The 24,653-nt window shown below is 39.1% G+C and overlaps 1 protein-coding gene across 4 annotated transcripts in view; it reads right to left on the bottom strand.

The window, feature by feature from the left end:
- Positions 1 to 1,606: 1,606 nt before the first annotated feature.
- The window catches only part of RALGAPA1 (Ral GTPase activating protein catalytic subunit alpha 1), a 150,016-nt gene continuing 126,969 nt past the window's right edge, over positions 1,607 to 24,653 (bottom strand). For 3 of the 4 annotated variants that reach the window (XM_056851782.1, XM_056851783.1, XM_056851784.1), the window contains 2 exons: positions 14,363 to 14,487; positions 1,607 to 1,764 (listed from right to left, as the gene is read on the bottom strand). In XM_056851782.1, the coding sequence (XP_056707760.1) occupies positions 1,616 to 1,764; positions 14,363 to 14,487 (274 nt within the window). In that variant the 3' untranslated portion in view covers positions 1,607 to 1,615. Of the gene's footprint in view, positions 1,765 to 3,915; positions 4,031 to 14,362; positions 14,488 to 24,653 lie in introns of all 4 variants that reach the window. The other variant, XM_056851781.1, reaches the window with a different exon arrangement.

The following is a 24,653-nucleotide window of genomic DNA, read 5'->3' as shown; positions in this document are numbered from 1 at the left end:
TCTCCTTAAATATTTGAATACCGTAAAATAAAATAACCCCCTTCTTTCCAAATGGGTACTTGGGTAATTTTTCATATTTTTGCAGGATTTTGAATTGCCTTGTGAAGTGCAGGGGCTGGTATTTACACAAGGCAGCAAGTAAACACTGCTGAATTGTGAAAACAGTTTAAGACCATTCAGCTGTGAAAATTTAAGCCAACCTCACTTCGCCCAGGAGAACCCCAAAAGGGCTGGGAAACAGAAACTTCTGTAGAAAGATATTTCTTGCAAATGCTAAAGGAGGTTTTAGGAAAAATTAATTCCAATGTGATCACTGCTATATACTTTACTTGGTGCACAGCCTATCAAATGTATTGAGCTAAAAGGTTTTAGATGGGAATGGAACCACTAACCTGTGAATTAGATTGTTAGCTGTCAAGAAGCTTGCTGTAAAAATCTCAGCAATCCCTTATCCAAGTGACAAGCCATTCCACGACCGCTCTTCCCTCTCCTGACAGAGCTAGGCAAATTGCTATTGATTTAAGTATTTCCTAATGTTTGTAAGCGGAATACAGAGTATACAGAAGATGGTAAGAATAATTTTATTTTATTATTAAATAGCATGTCTTTTTCTTCAACCATTACAAATTTGTATATACTACACGGTGAACAAATACATCAATATATTTTTTCTATAGTTGCCCGAGTGAGGGACAGGTATTTACACATGCAGTTAGTACCGGTGCCATGCTACATTTTATTAAGAGCAGAATATGGCAAACAACACAGTTATATGCCTTTTTCGGTAGGAAAATACCTCTGGGGACAGTGGGTGTGTGGGGTGGAATGTGTTTGAGCAGACATCTGCAGCTATAAGGGCACAGTCCCTTTTTCTTCAGTAACGGTACATAGCTCAGAGCAATGACTGACACAGCAAAGTGCTTGAAGATGTGTGAGTGTATATGTATTTTAGAGTTAGGAATCACCTCATTTTGGGGGGAGGGGGAGGGGGAATTGCTGTCTGTGGCCATAACTCCAAACTGGAAAGCAAATACTAGCAAGATAAAGTAGAAAGTTTGCCGTTCAGCACCAGGATCCTGTTATTGTGCCTGTCCAGTAGTGAATGACAGTAACAGAGCTGGTGTTGGGCCTGTTTACTTCAAAGTGTTTATTCATATCATACACATACTCTGTACATAATTTTATGCAATTCTGAACATCACCTTTGAAGAGGACTTCACAGTCACATCTTCATTGGAAAAGTAGTACATTCATTTGCAAATGGTACATTTTTTTTAATTATCAGGGGGTTGCACAATAAATAGAGCAGAACATGCCTGCAGTCTCCGGCTCCAGGGGCGGCTAGCAAACAAGCCCAGAGGTTAAAACAGATTGGCTGCTGTTGAACATCTCACAAGAAAAAGTAAAAGATGCAGCAAAAGGACTGCACTGACAAACTATGGCAGCAGGAAGTCTGATAAAAAAATATTCTAACAAAAGCTAAAATATTTTCAGTTTGAAATAAAATTCCAATATGGTTTTTCTAAAATAAGCCTAAGAGTGGAGGACTGTGGGGAAAATATTTCCTTTAGGCACGGGAATAGCATGAGCAGTTTCTGCAAGGTGTCATTCCTTCTTAGGTCTTGTTGGCGGAACCAGAGGAGCGCCGCAGCTTCATAGACATGCGGCTCTTGCTAGTCCGGGGAGACATGGGGAAGGCTAGATCGGGCCCGTCCATCTGCGCTGCTGCTGGAACTTCGGACGCCTGAGTCTCTGGGTAGGAACCTACAGGGAACAAGAGGGACCCCACATGTTAGAGCAAACTTGCTTCAGCAGAGAATCAGGATGGACGAATCCCCCAGCATATAATCGGCCCCTTGTTTAGCACAGGCAGGAGAACATTAACTCAGCTGGCCAGAACCATCTCAACAAGGCCATTCCAACCCAAGTAGTCAAGCAAAGCCTGTGTGAGGAAGGCTGAGGGGTAGCTTAAGCTCCAAAGTCTGTGACAACAAAATCAAGTGGGGGCTAGGCTGGTGGGGTACTGAAACGATTCAGGCTCGCGTCTATTTTCTGCTCTACATTCTCAATACATAAATCCCTAAAGGTCAAAAGCGTGAACGGATCATGCTAGTTGGATACACTACATGGTTCACTATCTTTGTAAAAAGAACAAGATGAATTTGAGAGGTAGCCTGGTTAAGATTCCAAAGCAGCCATTTCCTTTAGACAGGACTACAAAGGAGAAAGCCAAAAACAGGAACACAAATTTGATAGTTATAGCAGTGACAAGCTTCTGAAAAAGGGCCATGTTTTATGGGGCAAACTTCCATAAAGTGCACAACCTTTTCGTTTAATCACAATTGGTCTTTTTTTTATTCTTTGCCCACTGCATGGTATAGATTACTTGCACATACCTGTAAAGATATTGCTGTAGTTCCTTATTTTTTTAAAGAACCGAAAGGGCACCAACTGACTGCACCTGAAGCTTACAAAATAGGTACCACCTGCCCATAACATGTACAATCCATCCCTAAGTTCAGACACTCTCAGCCACACATTAAGAGCTATAAGTTCTATTGTTAACTACTGCAAATGCAGGAATCCTAATTCCTCTGGCAGGACAGATATCCATAGTCACAACTACATCTAATGTTTGCCTGGTTTCTGCTTTTCAACAATGATCCAAACATGAGGTGATACTATAGTTAGCTAAGCACAGTTCTTCCAGGAAGAAAAAAGGCAAGTTTTGATCCCAAACACACATGGACATAAAGTCAATTTATTTTAGAAAGTCTTATACAGACATTCCCACCCATGCACACAGATAAGGAATCTGCCGCCAAGGGCTGCACAGTAGTCCTTCTGAAATCAGTGCCCCCCCCCAAAAGTTATGCTAATACACCTTTACACTAATTTTAATGGTATATCATAATATATACAATGCATATTTTAGATTTTAAAATAACTAATACTTTTTCAAGGGTGTTGCCATAATAAATAATTTAGGACATCTATGCCCCAAAGTTATTTAACAGAATTTATTCACAGTCTGGGCTCCAAAAGAACCTCAATGCTCAAGTGAAAACACAGTGAGGTGGGAGCGGTCACTGATTTTTCCCTTCCAGCTGCCTTTCTGCCAACCCCATCAAATCATGCTCAAAAGGATACCCTGACTGTTCAAGGGATATGAGGGGGCAGCAGCAGAAAGGGGGTCAGAAAAAGCTTCAGTTCATGTAAGATGCTCACAGTGATATCTGAGTAGAAATGTTGAAAGGGTTTAGGAGAAAACACATTGGAAATTAATTAGGATGCTGCTTTTAAATCAATGTTGAAATAATTTGGATATTTAATATTGTTATGACTTTGGGACAAATGTGTTGATATTAGAAAACCACTCTAAATAAATGTGTGCACTAATTCTATAGTAAAGAAAACCCATGCATCTGGGTTTTTGCTGAAGGGAGATAAATCTCAGGACACATTTCTTGCTTTCATTCTGCTAGGTTTCCTAAAGAGGTTACTGCAAGCCATGATGGCCGGGTCAGAAGTCTAACACTGTTTTTAAAAGCGCATTGCCACAAGCCTGATCTAATAACTCAGATGATACTGTGTCTGCTTTGCCCCAACACTTTCTGAAACTGGCAAAATCCTTCCGTTTACTCTTCAAATGGGGATGTTTCTCTTTATGACCCAGGCACTGCATCTTCAAACAATCAACAAAGGCATGAAAGTGGAAATTTTATTGTGCCTTTTAGAACACACACACACACACACACACACACACACACACACAAAGAGAAAAGAATTCACCCTTTGAATACCCCACTCCAATGTTCAGACATTCTCTCTTGTTCTAGTTTTACAAGGAGCCAAAGCATTTACAAATGGTGGGGAAGAGCGAAAAAGTAACTGATGGTGCTCCGCACAGCATACCATTCACAGCTAGCGTGAAAGACCTTCCGTTTCAAGCCTTTGCCCTTTACCTTGAAGTGGCCAATGCTTTCTAGTGGTGGCTTGGGAAGGAGAAGAAATATCACACCATTTCTTTCTTTGTTGAGAATGAAGAAGTGATGAAGGAGAGGTGGACAGAAGTGAGGAAGAGGGAAGAAAGATAAAAAAAGATAACAGGTGTGAGTCGTGAGACGAACGGCAGAGGTTGGAGGGCATTTACAGATGAGTACAGAAAAGAGAAAATTAGAATTTGTTATGTTGCTACTGTGCATGCTAAAGGTTTAAAGAGGGATGCGTTAGTATGCCAAAATGAGCCAACAGCTTGACGATCAGGAAGAATACTCACCGTCTACAGGTTACAAGAAAAAAGAAAAGAAAAAAGAAAAGAGTTCTATAAAAATAGTTCTCATCCAGCAGCCTTGTTGCTACAAATATGACACATCCATTATGTTATAAACACATTTCAATGTTTCAGAAATGACACATTACTTCCAAAAGTTGTTATTGTTCACGACAAGAGTTGGAGCCTGCTAACAAGCAGTTTTCTCATCTCATGAGAAAAACAAATTAAATTTCTGTAGAGAGACTTCAACCTCAGACCTCACCAACTTGCAAAAGAAATACAAATGCTAAAACCAAAAGCGCAGGCTAACATCTTTATTAGGACAATTTAAACAAGACGAAGTAGTGAGCATATTTTCAGTGTATCAGAAGTTTTCATCAGGATGGATGTTAAGAAAAATAAGACCACACACACACACCCCATAAAGAAAAATGATCGGGGATATTTTCCAGAGCATGATTGGGTGACAATATTTTTCTCCCTCTTTCTCTCCTTTGTTGCTTTGCCAGTCAGCCTAAAGAAGGGTTCTGCTCACTACTTTGTAATGTTCCAGTTGACCGTAGGAAATGGCAAACAACATTGGGTACGATTTCTATATGCAAAATAATTTCTTTATATTAATAAACAAAATCCCTTCAGCTTCAGTAAAAATATGAGGCAGAAAATTTTGTATATCACAGCAGTACCATTTACGAGTTTTTGTCTGATAACAATGGATGGGTATGTTAATATTTAACGTAGCCCCTAATAGTTTTCCCACTAGGATTTTATGTCTTTCATGTGTGCTATTTTTGGGTTTGGTATTTCCATGTAATAATGTATTCACTAAGTCTTGGGGCTCCTTTAAAAATGTTAACAATGTTATTGTGTCATAAGCATTTATGAGCCAAAGTTCACGAAAAAAGTATCTGTTAAAGCTGCAGATAACATTGCTACTCCTCTAGAATACCACCAAAATTTAAAACCAAGCCCCTGATAAACATATGGAACCCGAACCTAAAAATGGTAGCAATACTGATTAGCTTAGAAAGCCACAGCTTTTCTGTCAGATGGCTGATACAGATTTAGGTATTTTGTTAATATGATGGGTTATAGAAGTGGGCACAATAAAACGGCTAACTAGTTACATTTATTTTTATTTAGAAACACGAGATAACAAAAACTCTAGAAAATGTGGACATCTTGAAAAACGAATGTTATTTTATTAATTTCAAGCCAGTATATACACAAGATTCTTTCTGCAAATATCATTAATGAAAGCAATATGAACTAAAAATGCTTGAGTTTCTCACCATCTTTAAAATATTCTTTAATAATCACCTATTTTGGCTATGTGTTTAAAAAGATTTTTACAATGAAAACCCTTTGTCTTAATCAAGAGTGACAGACCTATGAAATCTATATTCCACCAATCTTTCAAAGAGCTCGTATGTTATCTTCCATACATGTTGTCTTCCATCGAAGTGATGTCAAGCCCTGATATGTTAAAATTAAGCTGTTGATAATTCCCATTCAAGGGAAATTCATTATTAACACAATATACTAAGGGTAAAGGATTCTATGTGCTAGTGGGAACTCTCCCTACTATGTCCAGATAAGGGTGTTGGTGGCAGTGAAGATGTCCTGAAACAGATCCACTTAAGATAAGGCCAAGATTCTGGAGTATTCTTTGTTGTTGTTGCCTTCAAGTTATAGTGGACTTATGGTGATCCCATAGAGTTTCCAAGGCAAGAGATGTTCTGAGGTGGTTTGCCATTGCCTGTCTCTGCTTAGTGACCCAAATATTTCTTGATGGCTTCCATCCAAATACTAACCAGGGTGGTCTCCTATCCACATACTAACCCTGCTTAGCTTTCAAGATCTGGTGAGTCCAGGCTAGCCTGGATATCCAGATCAGGGTAGAGTATTCTTAGACTCATCTAAAATGGACACAGAACCCACAAATCCAGTGCCTGTCCTCCATTCATTTTGGGGCAAATCACTAATTGTGAAAATGACTGGAACATGTAAATCTGACAGCTCTGCATGATTTTATTACTCAGATGTTTCTGGAATAGGTATTAGGTCCACCAGCCCATTTTGCTCTGAAGTCTCATTAACAGAGGAACCCTTTCTCCTAATTTGAGCTATTTTTTTGCATCTTTACTTGTACTGTGACATTTTGGGAACAGTATCTGTGGTTACTATCAGAAGACTGAATACTGATCTAGAGCAGTGTTTCCTAACCTGTGGGTCGGGACCCAAATTTGGGTTGCGAAGCCTCTGAAAGTGGGTCGCGGGCCAGCCCTCCCTAATGGCCACCTCTACCCTTTCCATTGCTCTCTTTTGTATTTTGGAAACTAAGATCTGACCCAAGAAACAATACCTTCCATGTCATACATTAGTTGGTATTTTTTCTTGATGGCATATACATGTTGATCAAGTAAAACATGTCCTAGAATGAGTTTCTTAGAATCTTAGGGGAGATCGGAGGGAGTAATGGAGAAGGAGAGGGCGGTCACAGGCTGCAATGCAACCTCCCCATGCAAAGACTGTGTATATCGGAATGCTGCTTGCTTGGGGTTAATAGTGGGGGCTGCTGTGTCTATTGTGTGATGTTTGTTGGTTTCTCAAAAACATCTGGTTAGCCACTGTAGAAAATGGAATGCTGAACTAGATGGGTACCAAGGTTATAGTTTGCTTAGGGTGCCAAAAAAAATCTTGGGCCAGCCCTGGCTGGGTCACCATGCCAAGGAAATTTGGACTAGTGCATCACCATATCAAAAAGGCTGGGAACTACTGATCTATAGGACCACTGGTCTGCCCTAGTGATTTTGTTTCTTACCTTTCCTACAATACAATTTTGCTGCCAAATACATGCCCACATTTTATTTATTTTACTTACTTCTCCCCAATGGAGACCCAAAGCAGGCTTACAACATTCTCCCCTTCTCCCTTTTTTGTGATTTTTATTTACTTAGTCATGCAGGGGAAGGAGAAAATATCCATATATATGCCAGAAATGTCAATTCATCATGTGATCAGAAAATCAAACTGTATGGGTAACATGATGAGTCATACCTATTGAATATGCTTACATTGCAGCATTACAACTACAATAAGTACAACTCTCAACCCCAGAGCTGCTGGCCATAGCCTAAGAGCCCCTCCCAAATGGCTGTGGAGACTGGAGCTATTTTCATTTTCAGATGCGCAAAGCCCACAACCAGACAGGGCTGATCTAGGTTTGCCATGGGAAGACCTTCCCATTGGGGTCATCCAAGCCCCAATGCTACAGTTAGAAAGCACAAACTATGCTACAATGTGTGCTGATTATTTTTAATATTAAAAACAGATATAGTTTATTGATATGGAAGCAAAAGAATGAGGTGACACTTTTGCTTATCACCACACAAAGAGATTCAGTCAAAAGACATACGCATGTACCAGGGCACCAAATGTCACAACTGGTACCTCTCTATTTGTAATGAGGCAATACTTATTTGTAATGAATTCCAATCCACAGTTTATTATTTAACCATACAGGTCATAACAATGGCAATAACGTAAAAACATACAAGAACTGGTCACACAAATACTTTTGTCAATAGCATCCTAAAACAAAAGAAAATCAAATCAAAACTTTTCGAAAGGAAGATATGGTAATCAAAATCTCAAGAGCAAGAGCAGTTAACTTTTTACCCTCTCCACTGCAATGTTACTGCAAATTTAGCTATCCTGTAACATATTTAAATTACACAGAAGGATCAGCTTAAACTTATCATCTTCATTTTGAATATGTTTCAAAAATCCGAACAGTTTCCCCTTATATTGTATATTGTACAATACAACAAGTAATGGTTGAAACTTCCCACACAATGTGCACCACATCTATACAGAGTTATGAAGATACAGGAATCTTTTTATTCTATTCCTCCAGATGTGGTTTTGCAAACTCAGGGCAAAACAGGACCATCAAAGGGAGCGAGAAGAAAAAGGTATGTAAATAACTCTCCAGACCATGAGTTATTTCTTATAAAATGTAAAAAGATAAAAATTGGAGGATTCCTCCATATAATACCATCAAGCTTTTTAATTTAACATTGAATCTGGGCTGAAGTCAAGAACCGTAAATCTTAAAGATCTAAATTTGTGTATGTCCTAATGTCACCTTCTCTAAAAGGCATTCTCTGGGTCAAACAGTCAAGCTTAAAACAATATATTGTAGATAATGCTACAGTGATTCATGTAGGTACTCCTAACAAAGACTTAAAATTGTATTTTTGGGAACTTCCAATAGCTGAATGTCCACCATTCCCCCTACTTCAGCAACATATGTTATCTGCAGAACGACTTTTCCCAGGAAAATCCTTAAGTAAAATTAGGTTTCCTCCTTCAGTGTATGAAAAATTCAATACTGTCTTGGCTGGATAGCAGCTTTCCACTTGGCTGCAGCCAGATGGTACTTCCATGAACATTTTTCTGAAAACCAAACCCTCAAACTGTTAAAAATATTATTTGTTCTATGTCCTTAGTAACCTATCCTCCTTGCCATACATATTTTCTCCAAGACTATAGTTGTAGTCTTTTCATAATTTGTATTTAAATGCTCACTTTGACTAAGGTTCTACATTGCTTGAGTAGGCATTTCAGTCCAAATTCGGTGCACATAATAGTACCATATCATTAGCATACAGTAATGGACAATTCAATATTATTTCACCACTGAGACAAATTTCCCATAAGGAAACTAAGAATATACCGGTGACTGAAATTCAGAAGCCAAATAAAACACAGGGCAAACACCTTAGTAAAGCACCCTTCTCTCTTCCCACCTTGTGACAGGAATGACAGCAGTATGTTATTCACCAGTTTCATAAAATCATAGAGTTGGAAGGGACCACCCGGGTCATCAAGTCCAACCCCCTGCACAATGCAGGAAATTTACAACTACCTCCCCCCCACACCTAGTGACCAGAAGATGGCCAAGATGCCCTCCCTCTCATCATCTGCCTAAGGTCACAGAATCAGCATTGCTGACAGATGGCCATCTAACCTCTTCTTAAAAACCTCCAGGGAAGGAGAGCTTACCACCTCCCGAGGAAGCCTGTTCCACGGAGGAACCACTCTGTTAGAAAATTCTTCCTAATGTCTAGTTGGAAACTCTTTTGATTTAATTTCAACCTGTTGGTTCTGGTCCAACCTTCTTGGGCAACAGAAAACAACTCGGCACCATCCTCAATATGACAGCCCCTCAAGTACTTGAACATGGTTATCTTATCCCCTCTCAGTCTTCTCCTTTTCAGGCTAAACATACCCAGCTCCTTCAACCTTTCCTCATAGGACTTGGTCTCCAGACCCCTCACCATCTTTGTTGCCCTCCTCTGGACATGTTCCAGCTTGTCTACATCTTTTTTAAATTGTGGTGCCCAAAACTGAACACAGTACTCTAGTTGAGGTCTAACCAGAGCGGAGTAAAGCGATACCATCACTTCGTGTGATCTGGACACTATACTTCTGTTGATGCAGCCCAAGACTGCATTTGCCCTTTTAGCTACCACATCACACTGCTGACTCATGTTCAGTGTTTGGTCTACTAAGACCCCAAGATCCTTTTCACACTCACTACTGCTCAGACAAGTCTCCCCCATCCTAAATTTATGCATTTGATTTTTCCTACCTAAATGCAGAACTTTACATTTGTCTTTTTTGAAGTGCATTTTATTAATTCTAGCCCACTTCTCCAGCCTGTCAAGATCATCCTGCATCTTGGCTCTGTCTTCTAACGTATTTGCTACCCCTCCCAATTTAGTATCATCTGCAAATTTAATAAGCATCCCCTCTATTCCTTCATCCAAATAATTTATAAAGATGTTGAACAACACAGGGCCTAGCACAGATCCCTGAGGAACTCCACTAGTCACTTCTCTCCAAGTGGATGAGGAACCATTAACTAGCACTCTTTGGGTACGATCTGTCAACCGGTTGCAGATCCACCTAACAATAATAGGATCTAAACCACATTTTCCCAATTTGTCAACTAGAATACTATGTGGAACCTTATCAAAAGCTTTACTGAAATCTAGATAAACTATGTCTACAGCATTCCCCTGATCCAGCAAGGTAGTAATTTTCTCAAAAAAGGAGATAAGATTAGTCTGACTTGACTAATCTTTCTACTTTATACTGTTTCTACTTTAAACTTTTGTAAATGTGTCACTATACAGAATTTTAATTAAAAAAAAGAGCTTTCTGATAATATCAGCACTTGTGGTTACAAGGAAACTTTAATTAATTTTATTTAAAGAAGCAGCAATTCTACAAAAGCTTCATACATATGTCTCTTTGGCTCTTGCACATATTTGTTAATGATAAGACAAAGTTTTGATCAATTGTGCCTTTTGCTCAACCCAGTTGGTTCTTCCATTATAATCTCATGAACTGTGGCCCAGCCTTCCTACGTGTTCCACATGTATCTGGGCATACAATTTATGGAGCAATCATTTCTGGAAACATCTTTGTACCCATTTTAAAGTTGGGTCTAATTATACTCATTTTTTGGGAATGTTTTTTCGTCCTCACTACAATCCTGTGGGTTAGGCTAAGAGTGTGGGCCCAGGGTCGCCAAGCAAGCTTCCATGGCAGAGTGGGGATTCAAACCCAGGTTTCCCAGATTCTAGTCCAACAATCTCACCTCTACACCACACTGATTTTACAAACAGGGAATCCCACCCTGTAGCGTAATCTTGAAATAATTAAAAGGGCATAATGATAGGCTTGTTTTTTTTAAAAAAAAATACACAATGGATAAACTGAACTAATCTTTTAGCTTCCAAGCAGAACAGTGCTAGTGCTCAGTGGCCTGTGCCTCCCAAATCTAGGAATTTGTATGTTGAAACATGCCCTACTGGTTAATTAGCACTAGAATTAAAAGCCTCCCCAAAATGTTTTACCACTTTCTATTATTAACTGGGTCTCTACATCAACCAGTGCCAACATTGACTAGCATCTTTCCCTGCTGAAGTTAACTTAAGGATGTGACCAGTGAAGTTAAAAAAAATCTTTTGCTCCAGCAATTTCTTGATAATAGAGTCTCAACATTCTCACTTTGGGTTATAATCCATCTGGCTGCTTGGCACCATCCTCTTTGCATTTATCATCAAATGACTCCAATTTATTCTCCCCCCCTCTTAGATAATGAGGTTTGGGCACCTATCTGAGGGAGAATATTCAGAGAACTTCTAGAACAGACTGGCATAGTTACTGTTGGGACTAATTTCCACAAACAGTAAAAACTCAGGCATATTATATAGGGGAAGGAAAACTGAAAGAGATGGACACAAGCTTAACACTGATCTGTGAGCCCTTCCAAGAACCCAGGGCTTTTGTAGATCTCGATCTGCATCACAGACCTCCAGAGAGTTGCATTGTGTAGGTTCCACAGGTTGGGCAAGTTATTTAATGAGACATTTTGTTTTATTATTGGTTAAAATGCAAGAGAAAGGCCTATCTGAATAAGGCCTATCATGTGTAATACGCAAGTCCCATAACCAAAGCAAATTACAGTACATTTACAGTGCAATCCTAAGAAGGTCTGCTCAAAAGTAAATGCCACTGAGTCCAGTAGGAATTACTTCTAGGTATGTATATTTAGGATTGTGGCCTTAGTCTAGGAAAGCATTTACTTAGAACATTAACACAACTCAGAATAAAACAGATTTATCTTCTCTTACAATGTAATTTTTAAAACATATAACCATGTACAAAACTTACTGCCTCTGGAAGTCTTTGTTCCCTGATATGTCAACAGGGGGAAAATGAAACAGAATCCACACTTTTTTTTTCCATGTAGAAGGTCCCACTTAAAATCTCAGGCTAACAGATATTAAGTAGCAGGGCTGGAAAAACCTCTGCTGGAGACTTTGCAGAGCTGCTTCCAGACAGCAGACTGGGGTCGAAAGCCATTGGTCTGGCTCAGTACAAGTCAGAGATCTTATTCTACTAATATTTAACTACTGATTTTTTTCATTCCAGTTTTTTTACCCACATAACTGAAAAAAACAGTAGGATACAAACAGAAAATTCTATTGCTGGGGATGACAGTGTTATTTTAATATACTTATAGGTATATAGCTTTTCTGGGGAAGGCAATGGCAAACCACCCCGTAAACATAGTCTGCCTAGTAAACGTCGGGATGTGATGTCACCCCATGGGTCAGTAATGACCTGGTGCTTGCACAGGGGACTACCTTATTTTTATATAGCTTTTACGAATGTAAATATGGATCATAATTATTGATCAGACATCTATTTTTAAAAATTAATTTCAAATAGTTGTTAAAGATACTTGTTGAAGGGAAAAGAGAGGATAACTTATTTAACTCAACACTTCATAATGCATATTATGTTTAACTCAACACTTCACAATGCATATTATTGAAAAGTGATTTCTATCCATCTCAGAAATATGTACCAAAAGAAAATTGTGCTTTTCTGCATTATCCAAAAGAATACTACACAGGTTGATGAAAACATACTGCTACAACTTCTATACTGCAAAACAGCCCTTCCCAGTCTTGGGGTATCTCTATTAAGCATTACTCGGTTATATAAAATACAAACCTAGAAGATTATGCGGCTGTTATATAAATGCAGGCATATAATTTTAAACATTTATAATCAATTGGTGGTATTAATTAAGCAAGACAACAGTGTTAATAAGGGTTTAAGGACAATATTCATGATATTGATTGTACTTTAAATGTGGCTTTACATCTGTCTTATTTTTATCTTTATCTAAAATGCTCCTATTGCAGTGCATTCTGGCATTCACTACGTTGCATGCTAATTTTATTTCTAATTTACCACTCATTTTTAAAGTAAAAGCAAAAAACACTGAAAGACTAAAAGAATGTATTCTTTAAACCACAAGCCTTTTTAGCTTATGTCCTTTAAATCATATGTACAGATTCTGGCCCTTTCGCCCGTCTAGATTTCCATCTATTGTTTTCAGAAGAAAACTGCTCTGAGACTTTCCTTTATTGCAAGTAGGTGAGTAGCATCATCATCAGCATTTTAGTTTACTTTATTTCAAGACAGTAAAAAAGTTGATCAGCAAAATAATTATGTTTTCCTTCCCTTCTCTCTCATATTGAATTTATAAAGTTTATCTGCTAACATCAAAAAAAGACAGTACAGGGCACAAAGCACACCACTGCCATCCAGTACCACTTGTTCATGCTGAGAAACAAAAGGTCAAACACAATCAAGTCTTACTAGCTCAACAGATGTCTCTCCCATTAGTTACCTTAATCCCAGAACCACAGTGTTAGTGTTTCATGCAGACCTGGGGTTAGTAAAGACTAAAACTTGAACATGTAGTGGTAATTTCTCAATAGTGTGAATTCCCCTCTCTCTCTTTTAGTATAAACAAGAGCTATCAGGAAAGTTTGCATACAACATGGTTACAAGCTTAGTGCTCTAGTAATAAGATTAATAAGAACAGAAGGGTTTTTTTGGGACACTTTGTCTTACCTTCTGATAAAGAGAACTGATATTTAATGATCTAAAGAGGGGAAATAAAATAAATGAAATAATCATCAGGAGTTCAAGAAGTTATTTGTACAGGTAGGCCTTGAGTTACTTGTATTCTTAGTGAGTCTTTTATTAGTTAACTGAAAATGCAGTATCTTATGCAACAGCTTTTGAAAATGTGGCTTCTGTTGTGAAACAACTGTGCATCTGTGCGTATTTTTTACACTATAAATACAGTGATGACAGAAAAGCTTACATGTTTCCCAGAGCAAGAATGTAAACTTTCCTTGAAGATACATAAACTGTGCTATAAGATGATTCTTAAGTATCGTATGCATTGAGGACGTTAACAAATAATGTGATGGTGTATTGTAGAAAAGCAGCTGACTAGCTAGCTGTATTGGATGATTTTGATTTGGTAAACATAGAATCAAATTATATTTCCTGAAACTCAGATTCTTCATTATGAAAGTCTCACTCATATCGTATGGTAGAATTAATGTTTTGACTACCTAGAAATACTGCATTTTAAGTATCAGTAAACAGAAGGATAATTCTTTATTATATTCTTACCAGTTTCAGAGGGCATATGATGGCAGGGTGCTGGACAGAAAACCTGAGCTGCAAAGTCTTCAAAACTTGAAGGATCTAGATGGTGCTCAACAATGGTATGTAGATACCGAGCTCTTTCTTCATAGCTAGTTTTACTCACAAGTTAAGGATCAATTTACAAACATCAGAAGATAACAGATTATGTCCCGATCAATGATACCGCTATGTTATAAAACCCTCCTAAAGCTGCTACCCTTGGTTAGATTCTGGGAGGATTAAGTGACATCCATTGTTCAGAGCGGTTGGTAACCAGAGCAGGAACCATAACGATGGGCTGGTAATGCATCTCTTCGTTTCAAACTCACAGAACATCATTTCCAATGGAAAGGAAGAATACGGCATTCAGGTTTAAAGTAGTCTGTTAATTTTCAAGCATCATCTGACAGAACTATAACATTGAAATGGACCCCATCATACCAATTTGGGATATACTGAACGGAAACTTGAAGATTGAATCCCTGAACACCATGGAGTCTTAAGTTTCTGACCTGTATAGTGACAATTTTTATATGGGTTTTATCCTACCGCTCTGCTTAGCTACATACAGTGCATTTTGTTGGCACAAAGCACATTTTTGTGGTGAAGCCTCTTAGTCAGCCTGTTGTGTTTTGCACTGAAGGAACATATGCCCTTGTCTGAGTGAAGTGATGGGATTGAAATCTCTGTATTAATGTTGACTACTGTGCCTTGAACTGAGAGGAAAAGAGGGATATAAATGTTTTAATAAGTAAATAAATAAGTAAATAAATGTCTATTCCCCCTACTCTCAATTACTTATGGTCTGAAAGCAGCTCAAGAGAAATATGTAAGTATTTCTATGTGATTCTAATAAGGAAAACAATTTTAATAATATCAGTACAGACGGACTAATGTACTATCCCAAACAATTCCGTGTTATTCTGGAAACCAAGTTTTCTCCCCGCCAAAAAAGCTGCATACTCCAAAATTTGATTTTAATCTCTACAAGGTAAAGTATGAAAGGACCAATTCAAAACAAAAATCCCAGACTGGCTTTGACTTTAAAAAACTAGCTCCCTTTAAAGTAGTTAAAATAAATGTATAGCGAAAAACAGCTACTCAATCAGGTCACTGTGACAATTAGGTATATTTGCAAAAAGGCCATCGGATCCCTAAGCAAAGGAAGTGTCTGCAGGACTCCGCCAGCGAAACATTGTACTTCTTCCCCTTCCCCTGCATCCTCTCTTGCTGGTATTATTGACAAGAGACGGGTATCTTGAAGAGTTGTTGCTTTTGAAGAACCCTCTCCAGGCTTCTTGTTTCAGCAGCCCTGATTGTGCTGTTAGCATAGAGAGTGACGAAGAGAGAATATTTCTGCTGTTCATAAAAGCATCTATGGAAACGGCTGTCAAAATGCAGAGCAGCAGGTAGCAACATACAATTATCAAGAAAAAAATACCCCGCTGACTTAGTGTCATAGGCTGATTGTGGGCTGGGAAATCAGTTACCTTTCTTACAGAACTTATAAAACTTGTCCTGCTGAACTCAGTGGGTTATTCATGTATTATTTTATACTAGTTCTTATTTCGTACACAAATGTATGCTTTCATGTGTAATTTCGGTTTGTAGTCTTGCTTTAACGAAAGGAATTACTTTGCAGATTAAATGTATAAGCAGGAACCTATAAAAATTCACAGATTTCTCCCTTCACAATCCTCATTCAATCAAAAGGAGTAGGACTAAACTCTCTTACACAGCTTCAACTATTTTTAGGAGAGGACTCGGGCCCGTGAACCTTACAACAAAAATTTTTTTACTTCCCTTTGTGATCTTTATGGCAAGATGAAGTTTGTTTGTGATTTCAGGTGCAGTGGAACTGGGCTCAGAGGACTCTTGTTCCAACCTTTCGGCAGCAAAGGGTCAGCACCCTTTCAGTAATGAAGGAGTAATAGCCTTTCAGCAGTGAAGGGGAGCTGCCAATTGGTCTGTAAGAATGTCCGCCCATTTCCTCTTCCCACTTGGTGACTCAGCAGGTGACGGCTAGCATCCCCATACTATCTTCCACTGCTATTTCCTGCTGCCATGAGGGAACTGTACATGTACAATCCTCAACTCTGCTAGGTGTTTTTTTTTGGGGGGGGAGGGAGTAGTTTTTTGAAGCAGGGTAGGGACTCTCTCCTATAGGGCTGTCCTCATCCCTGGTTCTTACTGACAGTGTCTGCAGATGGAATCTGATTTTGAAAATAAGATACAGAGATTCATCAGCTCATCCTCCAAGCCCAGGGCTATGTGCATTGGCTTCTGCCTTCCAATCTCCAATACTTAAGGGCAACCACTCCCTATATCCCAACCGTTTCTAAGCATCAAAGATGGATGTCTTGCATCCAGATGAACAATTCCACCCACCCCCCTCCTTACAAAAAACTTAAGAGAAGAAGAAGAGTTGGTTTTTATATGCCAATTTTCTCTACCACTTAAGGAAGAATCAAACCAGTTTACAATCACCTTCCCTCCCCTTTCCCTCCTCACCCTGTGACATAGGTGGGGCTGAGAGAGCTCTAAGAGAATTGTGACCAGCACAAGGTTACCCAGCTGGCTTTGTGTGTAGGAGTGGAGAAACAAATCCAGGTTACCAGATCAGCGTCCGCCACTCATGTGGAGGAGTAGGGAATCAAACCTATTTCTTCAGATCAGAGTCCACCACTCCAAACCACCGCTCTTAACCACTACACCACGCTGGCTAGCCTTTCTTCTCCCAAATTAGAAAGGTGCACACCTCCTGGTGACTTATCACTGGAGGAGGGGAAGTAGCAATTCCTTCAGTCATCACTTCCCTTTATTTATCCTCCTGTCACTAATGTGTGGTATCCCTATGTGATAAATAGTACACACTTTAAATGCTAACAAAAGAGTCACGTATTAGGATTAACTAAGGCTGTTGTAAATAACAGAACACAGATCAGTCTTTCACGCTTCTTCACTATATTTCAGTGACTGTAGAATGTACAGTAATAATTTTACCATAGGAAACAAGTATGCAGAAAAGTGCTTTGAATACATAACCCAAACCAAACTATAATAAGGTCAGAGTCGTTTATAATAGATCTGCCCCCTTAAAACAGAGATGCAGTCTAAAAATTGCGACATTAGGATTAGGAGAATATAAAACCTCTATATTGTGAAGGTTCTTAGGTTGTGGAACATACACAAGATTGAGCCTTAACACAGGAGAGTAATATAGCACAGTTTTTAAGAGGCTGTATATAAGTGGTAGAGGATGAAACTGATGGTTGAAGTCTAAATAATACTACATATCTCACAACTTGTTGAAAAGCACTTTTTTCCATTGGGGGAGATTCACAGCTGCTGAATTTTCTGCAGTTAATAGAGTCCTTTGATTCACAGCAGTGCCCCTTGCACAAAAAATACTGGCCTTTGTGTATTACCAGAAACTAATTTTCTATTTGGCTGAAAAGGGAAAAATTGGGTTATTGCTTCTCCCTCCTACAGAGCTTTTCATTATGCCTGATGCACTCAACTTCTAAGCTCTTCTGAGGGAAAAAAATAACTGAAGAGGCAAGAGGTAGAAAAATGAGCTTGTTAGCACATTAGAAGTGAAGTATCTTGGTGGGCCCCAGAAATTCCCAGTGGTGTGTTAACTTATCACTCTATGCATGCTGGCACTGATAGTCTCCCAATTGAGCACTCTCTTTTCGCACCAAAGGTGCTGCCAGGAAGCAAAGGCTGAAGGCCCACAGGAGAACAGCCTGCTATCAAAACAAGCTGTTTTTAAAAGTCTGTTTGAATGGGTAAAATGCTGTATGAAAAGCAGGGTGGAGACACCTACCTGCTTTTAAAAATACTCCTGTTTCAGAGGTCTCTAAATGAAACCTTTTAGGTTTATTTTATTATATATAATGCTTATACACAAATAGGACAGAACAGAAGGAAAGATAATGCTTTCAATATGACTACATTTGAGGTTAGGGTGGATAACTTTCAAAGACAGAAAGTATTCACCCTTTTGTTGATTCTGAAGGGTAGGTTTTGTTACACAAAGAGAATGGATAGTTAGCCTTAACCAAAACAAGACTGAACACATATCTTCATTTCATGCATTCTGCATGTTGGATCCTCATATCAGCAAGCTCCTGTGTACTAATCCAACAAAATCTTGCTACTCACACTGAAAAAGCTCGATTTTAGCTTCATAAACGCTTTGTACTTTATTTTATATCATAGCAGCCGGTCAATGTTGCCCTCACTCCATATTCTTCACATACATGAACATGAATGGAAGGTAGAACACAGATTTCCAAAAAGCATCTGTCATATCACCTTAAGTTCAGTGCTTTGCCCTACTTAGGAATGCCCTTATTTCCAGATGAGGTTGTCAATTAGGTTCACAGAACAGTGTCGTCTTGCTTTTGAGTCTCTCTTTTTTCTTATCTACTACAAGCTTCTAAACTGGGACTTTCATTCATAGGGTCGCCATGAGTCGGAAGCGACTCGACGGCACTTAAAGCACACACACAAACTGGTAGCTTATAAACTCTGTCAACAATACCATACATACTTAAAATATTAAAAAGCATTGAAATATGGGGATTCTCAAGAAAAAAAATCTCTGAGGATTTCTCAATGCAAGACTTCTATGGGTCCTGTTTTTAATGCTTATTTTCCAAGAAACATTGTCATCATTCAATTCTATTTTCTATTCCAGTGGTCTACTTTCTAAATATCCTGTGTGTCAATTACCACAATCATCTGACTTTGCATTAAAAAATATGAGCTAAATCTTTGTTGCATAAGGGAAGACAAAACCATTTTGGCACTGTTTCCTTCAAAAAAAAATTATGTAGACTTACAGCCCATTCCTGAAGAGGGGGCTGTTAGGCAGAGGCCGGGAGCAGCACAGCCACGCCACCTCCACAGAGGCTTCCCGGCCACCAAAAAGAAATCTAAAACGTTTTTAAAATTAAAAAAATGTCCCCATTGACTGCAGCGAGGCTGCACTACCCAAAAAGGTGGCATAGCAATGTTGTAGCACTAGGGGGCGTTCCTGGGGTGAAAGGGGTTAGGAAGCTGCCTAAAGGCAGCTCCGCCCCCAGGAACGCCTGCCAGGACATTGGCGCAGGGACTTGCACTGCTGGAACGCTGCCAGGAGGCAATGCTGGTGCCCGAGCCCTGCACTGCTGCATGGCATCCCTGTGCCGGTGGGGATGCCACCCGTGACGGCATGCATGCCTCTTATCCTGGGTTGAATGGGAACTTATGCCAGTAATCCCTTCAGGATTACAACCTTAAACTTGAAAGTATGACAGTTATTTTTGTTCCTTGTTTAGTGCTTACTTCTCTCTCAGCTTCAGATTCTTACTGGCCAAATAGATGTTGAAATGTCAGAGACCAAATTTAGAAAATCAAAACAATTTTATCACTGGTTTTACCACATATTAAATATTATAGGGTTGCTTTAATTGATTTACTAAGGTTGCAATTCTATGCATAGTTTCTTGGGAGCAAGTCCAATTGAAATTAACAGGGCTTACTTTTGAATAAGCAAGCATAGGACTGGTGTGTATGTTCAGAGATATTGCTCCTTAATTCATTTTAAACTCTTTTCCATAAAACCCAAAATTTATCAGAAAATGGTCTATTGTAGTAGTATGCTGAATTTTCACGATGAATTCTGCTATGGCCACTCTGACATCATACAGCAACAACAGGAGAGTTATTTTCATTGGTCCGTCAGGCTATATTTTAACTACATTCTTCAGTACAGTTTATATTTTTACCTGTGAAAGAAAGCTGTGATTTTTCAGAGGAGTCAATGCTGGGCTTTAATCCATTCCTACAACCATATTGCCAACTCTATATTGTTTACATTGAGTCTCTATTAAGAAACAAGCCTAACACCTGGTACTTCTTTCGCTTACTCCCATGGGCTGCCAGATGATTCAAAATCCATAACAGGTGCTATGGCAGTGCACGTGGAGCTCCATTAAGAGAAGCCAGAGTCAGATAAAATATAGACCATATTACAGACTTAGCCACTTAACACACAATTGCTGACTAGTGGAAAGAAAGTGAACTGGCTCCATCCCCCCTTCACTGTTCATTTTAAAAATGATGTCTTTATTGTTACAGTTTAGAACTGCAAAACTGACCCTGGGCCTTAAACTCATGGTAATAAAACAATTGTGGCTGTAATCTGAAAACGATTAACTACCAAGCAGCTCTGCAACAATTAAACAGGGCTACTTGAGTAAGCAAATTAAAAACATTGAAATATTATACTATTACTCATAATACATCAAACGTGATTAGTAGTGCAATCTTAAGAGCACTTTCCTGGAAGTAAGTCCCATTGAATAAAATAGGACTTACTTTTTAGCAGACTGGTTTAGGATTGCTTCCTTAATGTCTTAAGAGAAATGTTGACCAATTGAAGTATTGCATTATGAACTTTTGAAAAACAAAAGCCTACATTTAGGGGGTATGGAGCTGTGGCTTAGTGGTGTAGCATTTGCTCAGCATGCAGAAGGCCCCAGGTTCAATCCCCAGCATCCTAGATAAAGGATCTGGCAGTAGGTCATGTGAAAGACCTCTGCCTGAGACCCTGGAGAGCTGCTGCCCATCTGAGTAGACAATACTGACTTTGATGGACCAAAGGTCTGATTCTGCATGAGGCAGCTTCATGTGATCATATGTATGAATTGCATGGATAAGGTGATTTATGTGATTTTTAAAGCTTAGCTTTCTGAAAGACACACTTTAGAGCACTGCTAAAATGGCAGATTAGACTATTTTGTTCAAAGTATCTCAAGTGGTTTTAACGGAATTAGTTCATAATAAACTGTTTCAGAATTGCAAGACTGGACTGCAGCTTTGTGTAGCCCTTGTCTTTGAAAAAAACTATTAATTCACTCCAATGTCACAAATACATAAAGCCAGACACACACACTAGTTTCAAGCATTTGTGTTCTGCCCATGCTGAAGTCCTGCACACATATATCTTCTGGAGACTTGCAAAACGAAATATGCAATGTGATCACAGAGCTGCTTTGGTCTCCACATATCTTACTGGGTTGCAGTCTCCTCAGGGAATAGGTGATCTCCAGGGCAGCAAGCCCTTGCCTGCAACCACCTGGAACTAGCTTCCAGAACAGACTTCAGCTCTCAGAGAGAGAAAGGGGGGAGAGGGGCAGACGGGGAGAGAGAGACAGAGAGAGGGAAGGAGGGAGAGAGAGGGAGAGATCAGTTTAGGCATTAAGCATCTTATAAATGATGCCAACCTGGAGCTTGGGCACACCTGAACTTCTGGCACGCATGGCTGATTTCTTTAGGTAGGGAAAGAGCCTTTCTTTCTTCTCATCACCATTGAGTCTGAATGTGCCATCATTTGAAGCTGAGGGAAGAAAAGAAAGCTGTTCTAGATGGAAACAACTTGGGCAATCTGCTTCTCCCTTTCCAGTCCTCAGCCTGGAAATGAGGCAAGCTGACATTGCTGCTCACCAGCCTATACAATGGGTAGAATGATGGTACAGATGATGGAGGTACAGTTGTCACAAGCTGATGATGAAGAATTGGTTTTTATATGCCGACTTTCTCTACCACTTAAGAAAGAATCAAACTGGCTTACAATCACCTTCCCTTCCCCTCCCCACAACAGACTCCCTGTGAGGTAGGTGGGGCTGAGAGAGTGTGACTAGCCCAAGGTCACCCAGCTGGCTTCATGTGGAGGAGTGGGGAAACCAACCTGGTTTACCAGATTAGCGTCCGCTGCTCATGTGGAGGAGTGGGGAATCGAACCTGGTTCTCTAGATCAGAGTCTACTGCTCCAAAGTTTCTGGGTTAGAAATGAAATGTTAAATAGATTTTACGTTAACTAATCAAAGCTAAGCAGACATCCTGTATTAAGTATTGAACATGCACGCTGATGGAAGACCTTACAAGAACGGGGGGGGGGGGGAATCAGAAATTTTACAGCGGGCAATTACTTAAGAGCTATCTGTATCTAAATGTGCAATAATTTGATTACATTTCTATTTAATATTGTAATGATCAAGAACACAAAATAGTGATTTTATTACCAGAGAGAGTACTAACAATACACAGCAAACTGACATTTAAGACTGTGTCATAGTATCTATGATAAGCTGCATATTGGTTTAAACTAATGCATTATATGCCCCTAGGGAACAGCAGATTCAGAGACTGGATTTTAACATCAAAATCTATCCATTAATCTTGACTTAAATATAATCTACTTTGCTGTAAGAGAGGAAGAATGGGTATTCAATGAATTACCATTATGAAATACAGCGTTAATATATTTTATCAATAATTTATGTAGAATCTTGACTATGACCACTACATACGCTTTCTAATCCCCTAAACCAAGCAAAAATGAGGTTTGTTCACATCAGACATTACAACTAGTAAATCAAGTGCATGCTATACCCTTCGGCAATACCACAGCACTCTGTCCATGCAACTCTTTCCTTGAAAAAAACAATCCTCCATCAGTTTCAGCTATGCCCCTACCCCAAAGTTGTCAAATGCTATCCCACGCTCTGTTGCTCTGGTGTGAATAGGAGGAAAGGGGAATAAGAGCGATCTTATGTCACAGAAGAACAAAAGCCACTTGCTCGAACAACCTGATTACTGAGCAGACAGCTGAAGAATTAACACATGTGCATGTCTGTTTCAAAGTGCTACCTATGCAAATGGCATGTAGAGTGAACCTGTTTCTCTATTTCAGCAAATTGATAAAGAAAATAAAGTCTGCTGCTCTGTACAGTATACAAACCAACTTGCATTACTGTCGTTCTAAGACCACTGTCTTAAGTACCTGTTGCATTCAAAAAGCTACATTTTTAAAGGTCTTTAGCAGAATATTAAAAAATTTGAATGAGAAATATTTTGCAATTTGCCAAGGAGCAACAATGTCAATATTGTCAGTTAACTACCAGGTCAACAAGAGTCCCAGTGTTAACTCCAAATATTTAAAATGGTGAGCCCATTTGAATAAACTGAGCAATTTTATTTACTCCAAAAACTAAACCATATTTTTATGCAGCGTTCTGTAAAACACACCTACAGAACATGCAGCCGCAGTATGCTAACAATTTTATTGCCTGCCAGTGTGTGCAATTTTTCATATCCCTGGAAGTCTACAATATATGGTTGGAATGCCAGGAGTGGCTCACGGGTGCAGGTGGTAGAGACCTATTCTACAACTACAGTATTTTCTGAAATAGTAAGCAAGCTCAGACTCAAGGAACATAGCCAGACTTCACATGGTACAGAGGTAGGGGGAACATGGTGTATAAATCTTCCGCTATCCCACAAGAAGTAATGTTAATCAGTATAAAGCACAATGTACCTCACTAGCAAATCCTTGGTCGTGATGAGTGAAAATAATCTAAACTGTGCAGCTATAGATTGAAGACTTCACAATAGTGCTCCATTTACCAGCTATGAATGCTTCTGTAGTTCTTTTTTATTGCCAGAGGAGACTGTAAACATTAATAAATTAATCTGAATTTGGTTAGGGATTCATAAATGAAACTTGAATCCCCTCACAGATCCCTTACACTGCATGCCCTTTTATAGTGTTATGCTGTTACATGGAGATCATGTTCTTTAAAAAGGCCCTTGCAGGCAACAGTCTTAAGTATTTTATTTTTGTCCATTACTAAAAACTGGTAGTCTTTATGCAAAAAACAAAATAAACATATAAATCCTGACTTCATTTTCCCCGCATCCTCCTTTTGAACACCAATTAGCAAAACAACCCCTTCCCCCCTCCTCCCCAAAGCTGTCAAGCTGTTCAGAGTAGTTTGTAACACCACAATAGTACTATTGTGAACCGTGTCTGGGCTTCCTTCCCACAGAGAGTTAAAATGGGCAGTTCCTGTTGTCCGTGATTGGTGTCCAGTGAAACAATACGCAGCCAGGTTTTATCAGCTCCACGCCAAAAAAAGTGAAGCCAGGGAACCCAAGCTTTCATATCATGCTGAACCATATGCCAACCCTGCTGGCCCCAAAGGTTTATCGCTGAGAATCAGGATCCATAGTGTCCCCTGTGAAATTTCACCTCACATACCTTCTGTGAAATACATGGCTTTGCTGAAAATTGAACCTTTTCACAATTGGCAAGAACAGATGGATGGTAAATGGGGCTTGGCAACAGGAATTAAAAGATTTTTTAAAGCTCATACTGATAATAAGTAGAAGTACTCCAAACCAAATGGATAAATTTGTGAATTTAAATAAATCTTTTTATTTT

Source organism: Euleptes europaea, chromosome 6 (assembly GCF_029931775.1).
Source record: "Euleptes europaea isolate rEulEur1 chromosome 6, rEulEur1.hap1, whole genome shotgun sequence".
Lineage (NCBI taxonomy): Eukaryota > Metazoa > Chordata > Lepidosauria > Squamata > Sphaerodactylidae > Euleptes > Euleptes europaea.
Note: the sequence above shows the minus strand (reverse complement) of the source record. Positions and strands in the feature narration are given on the sequence as shown.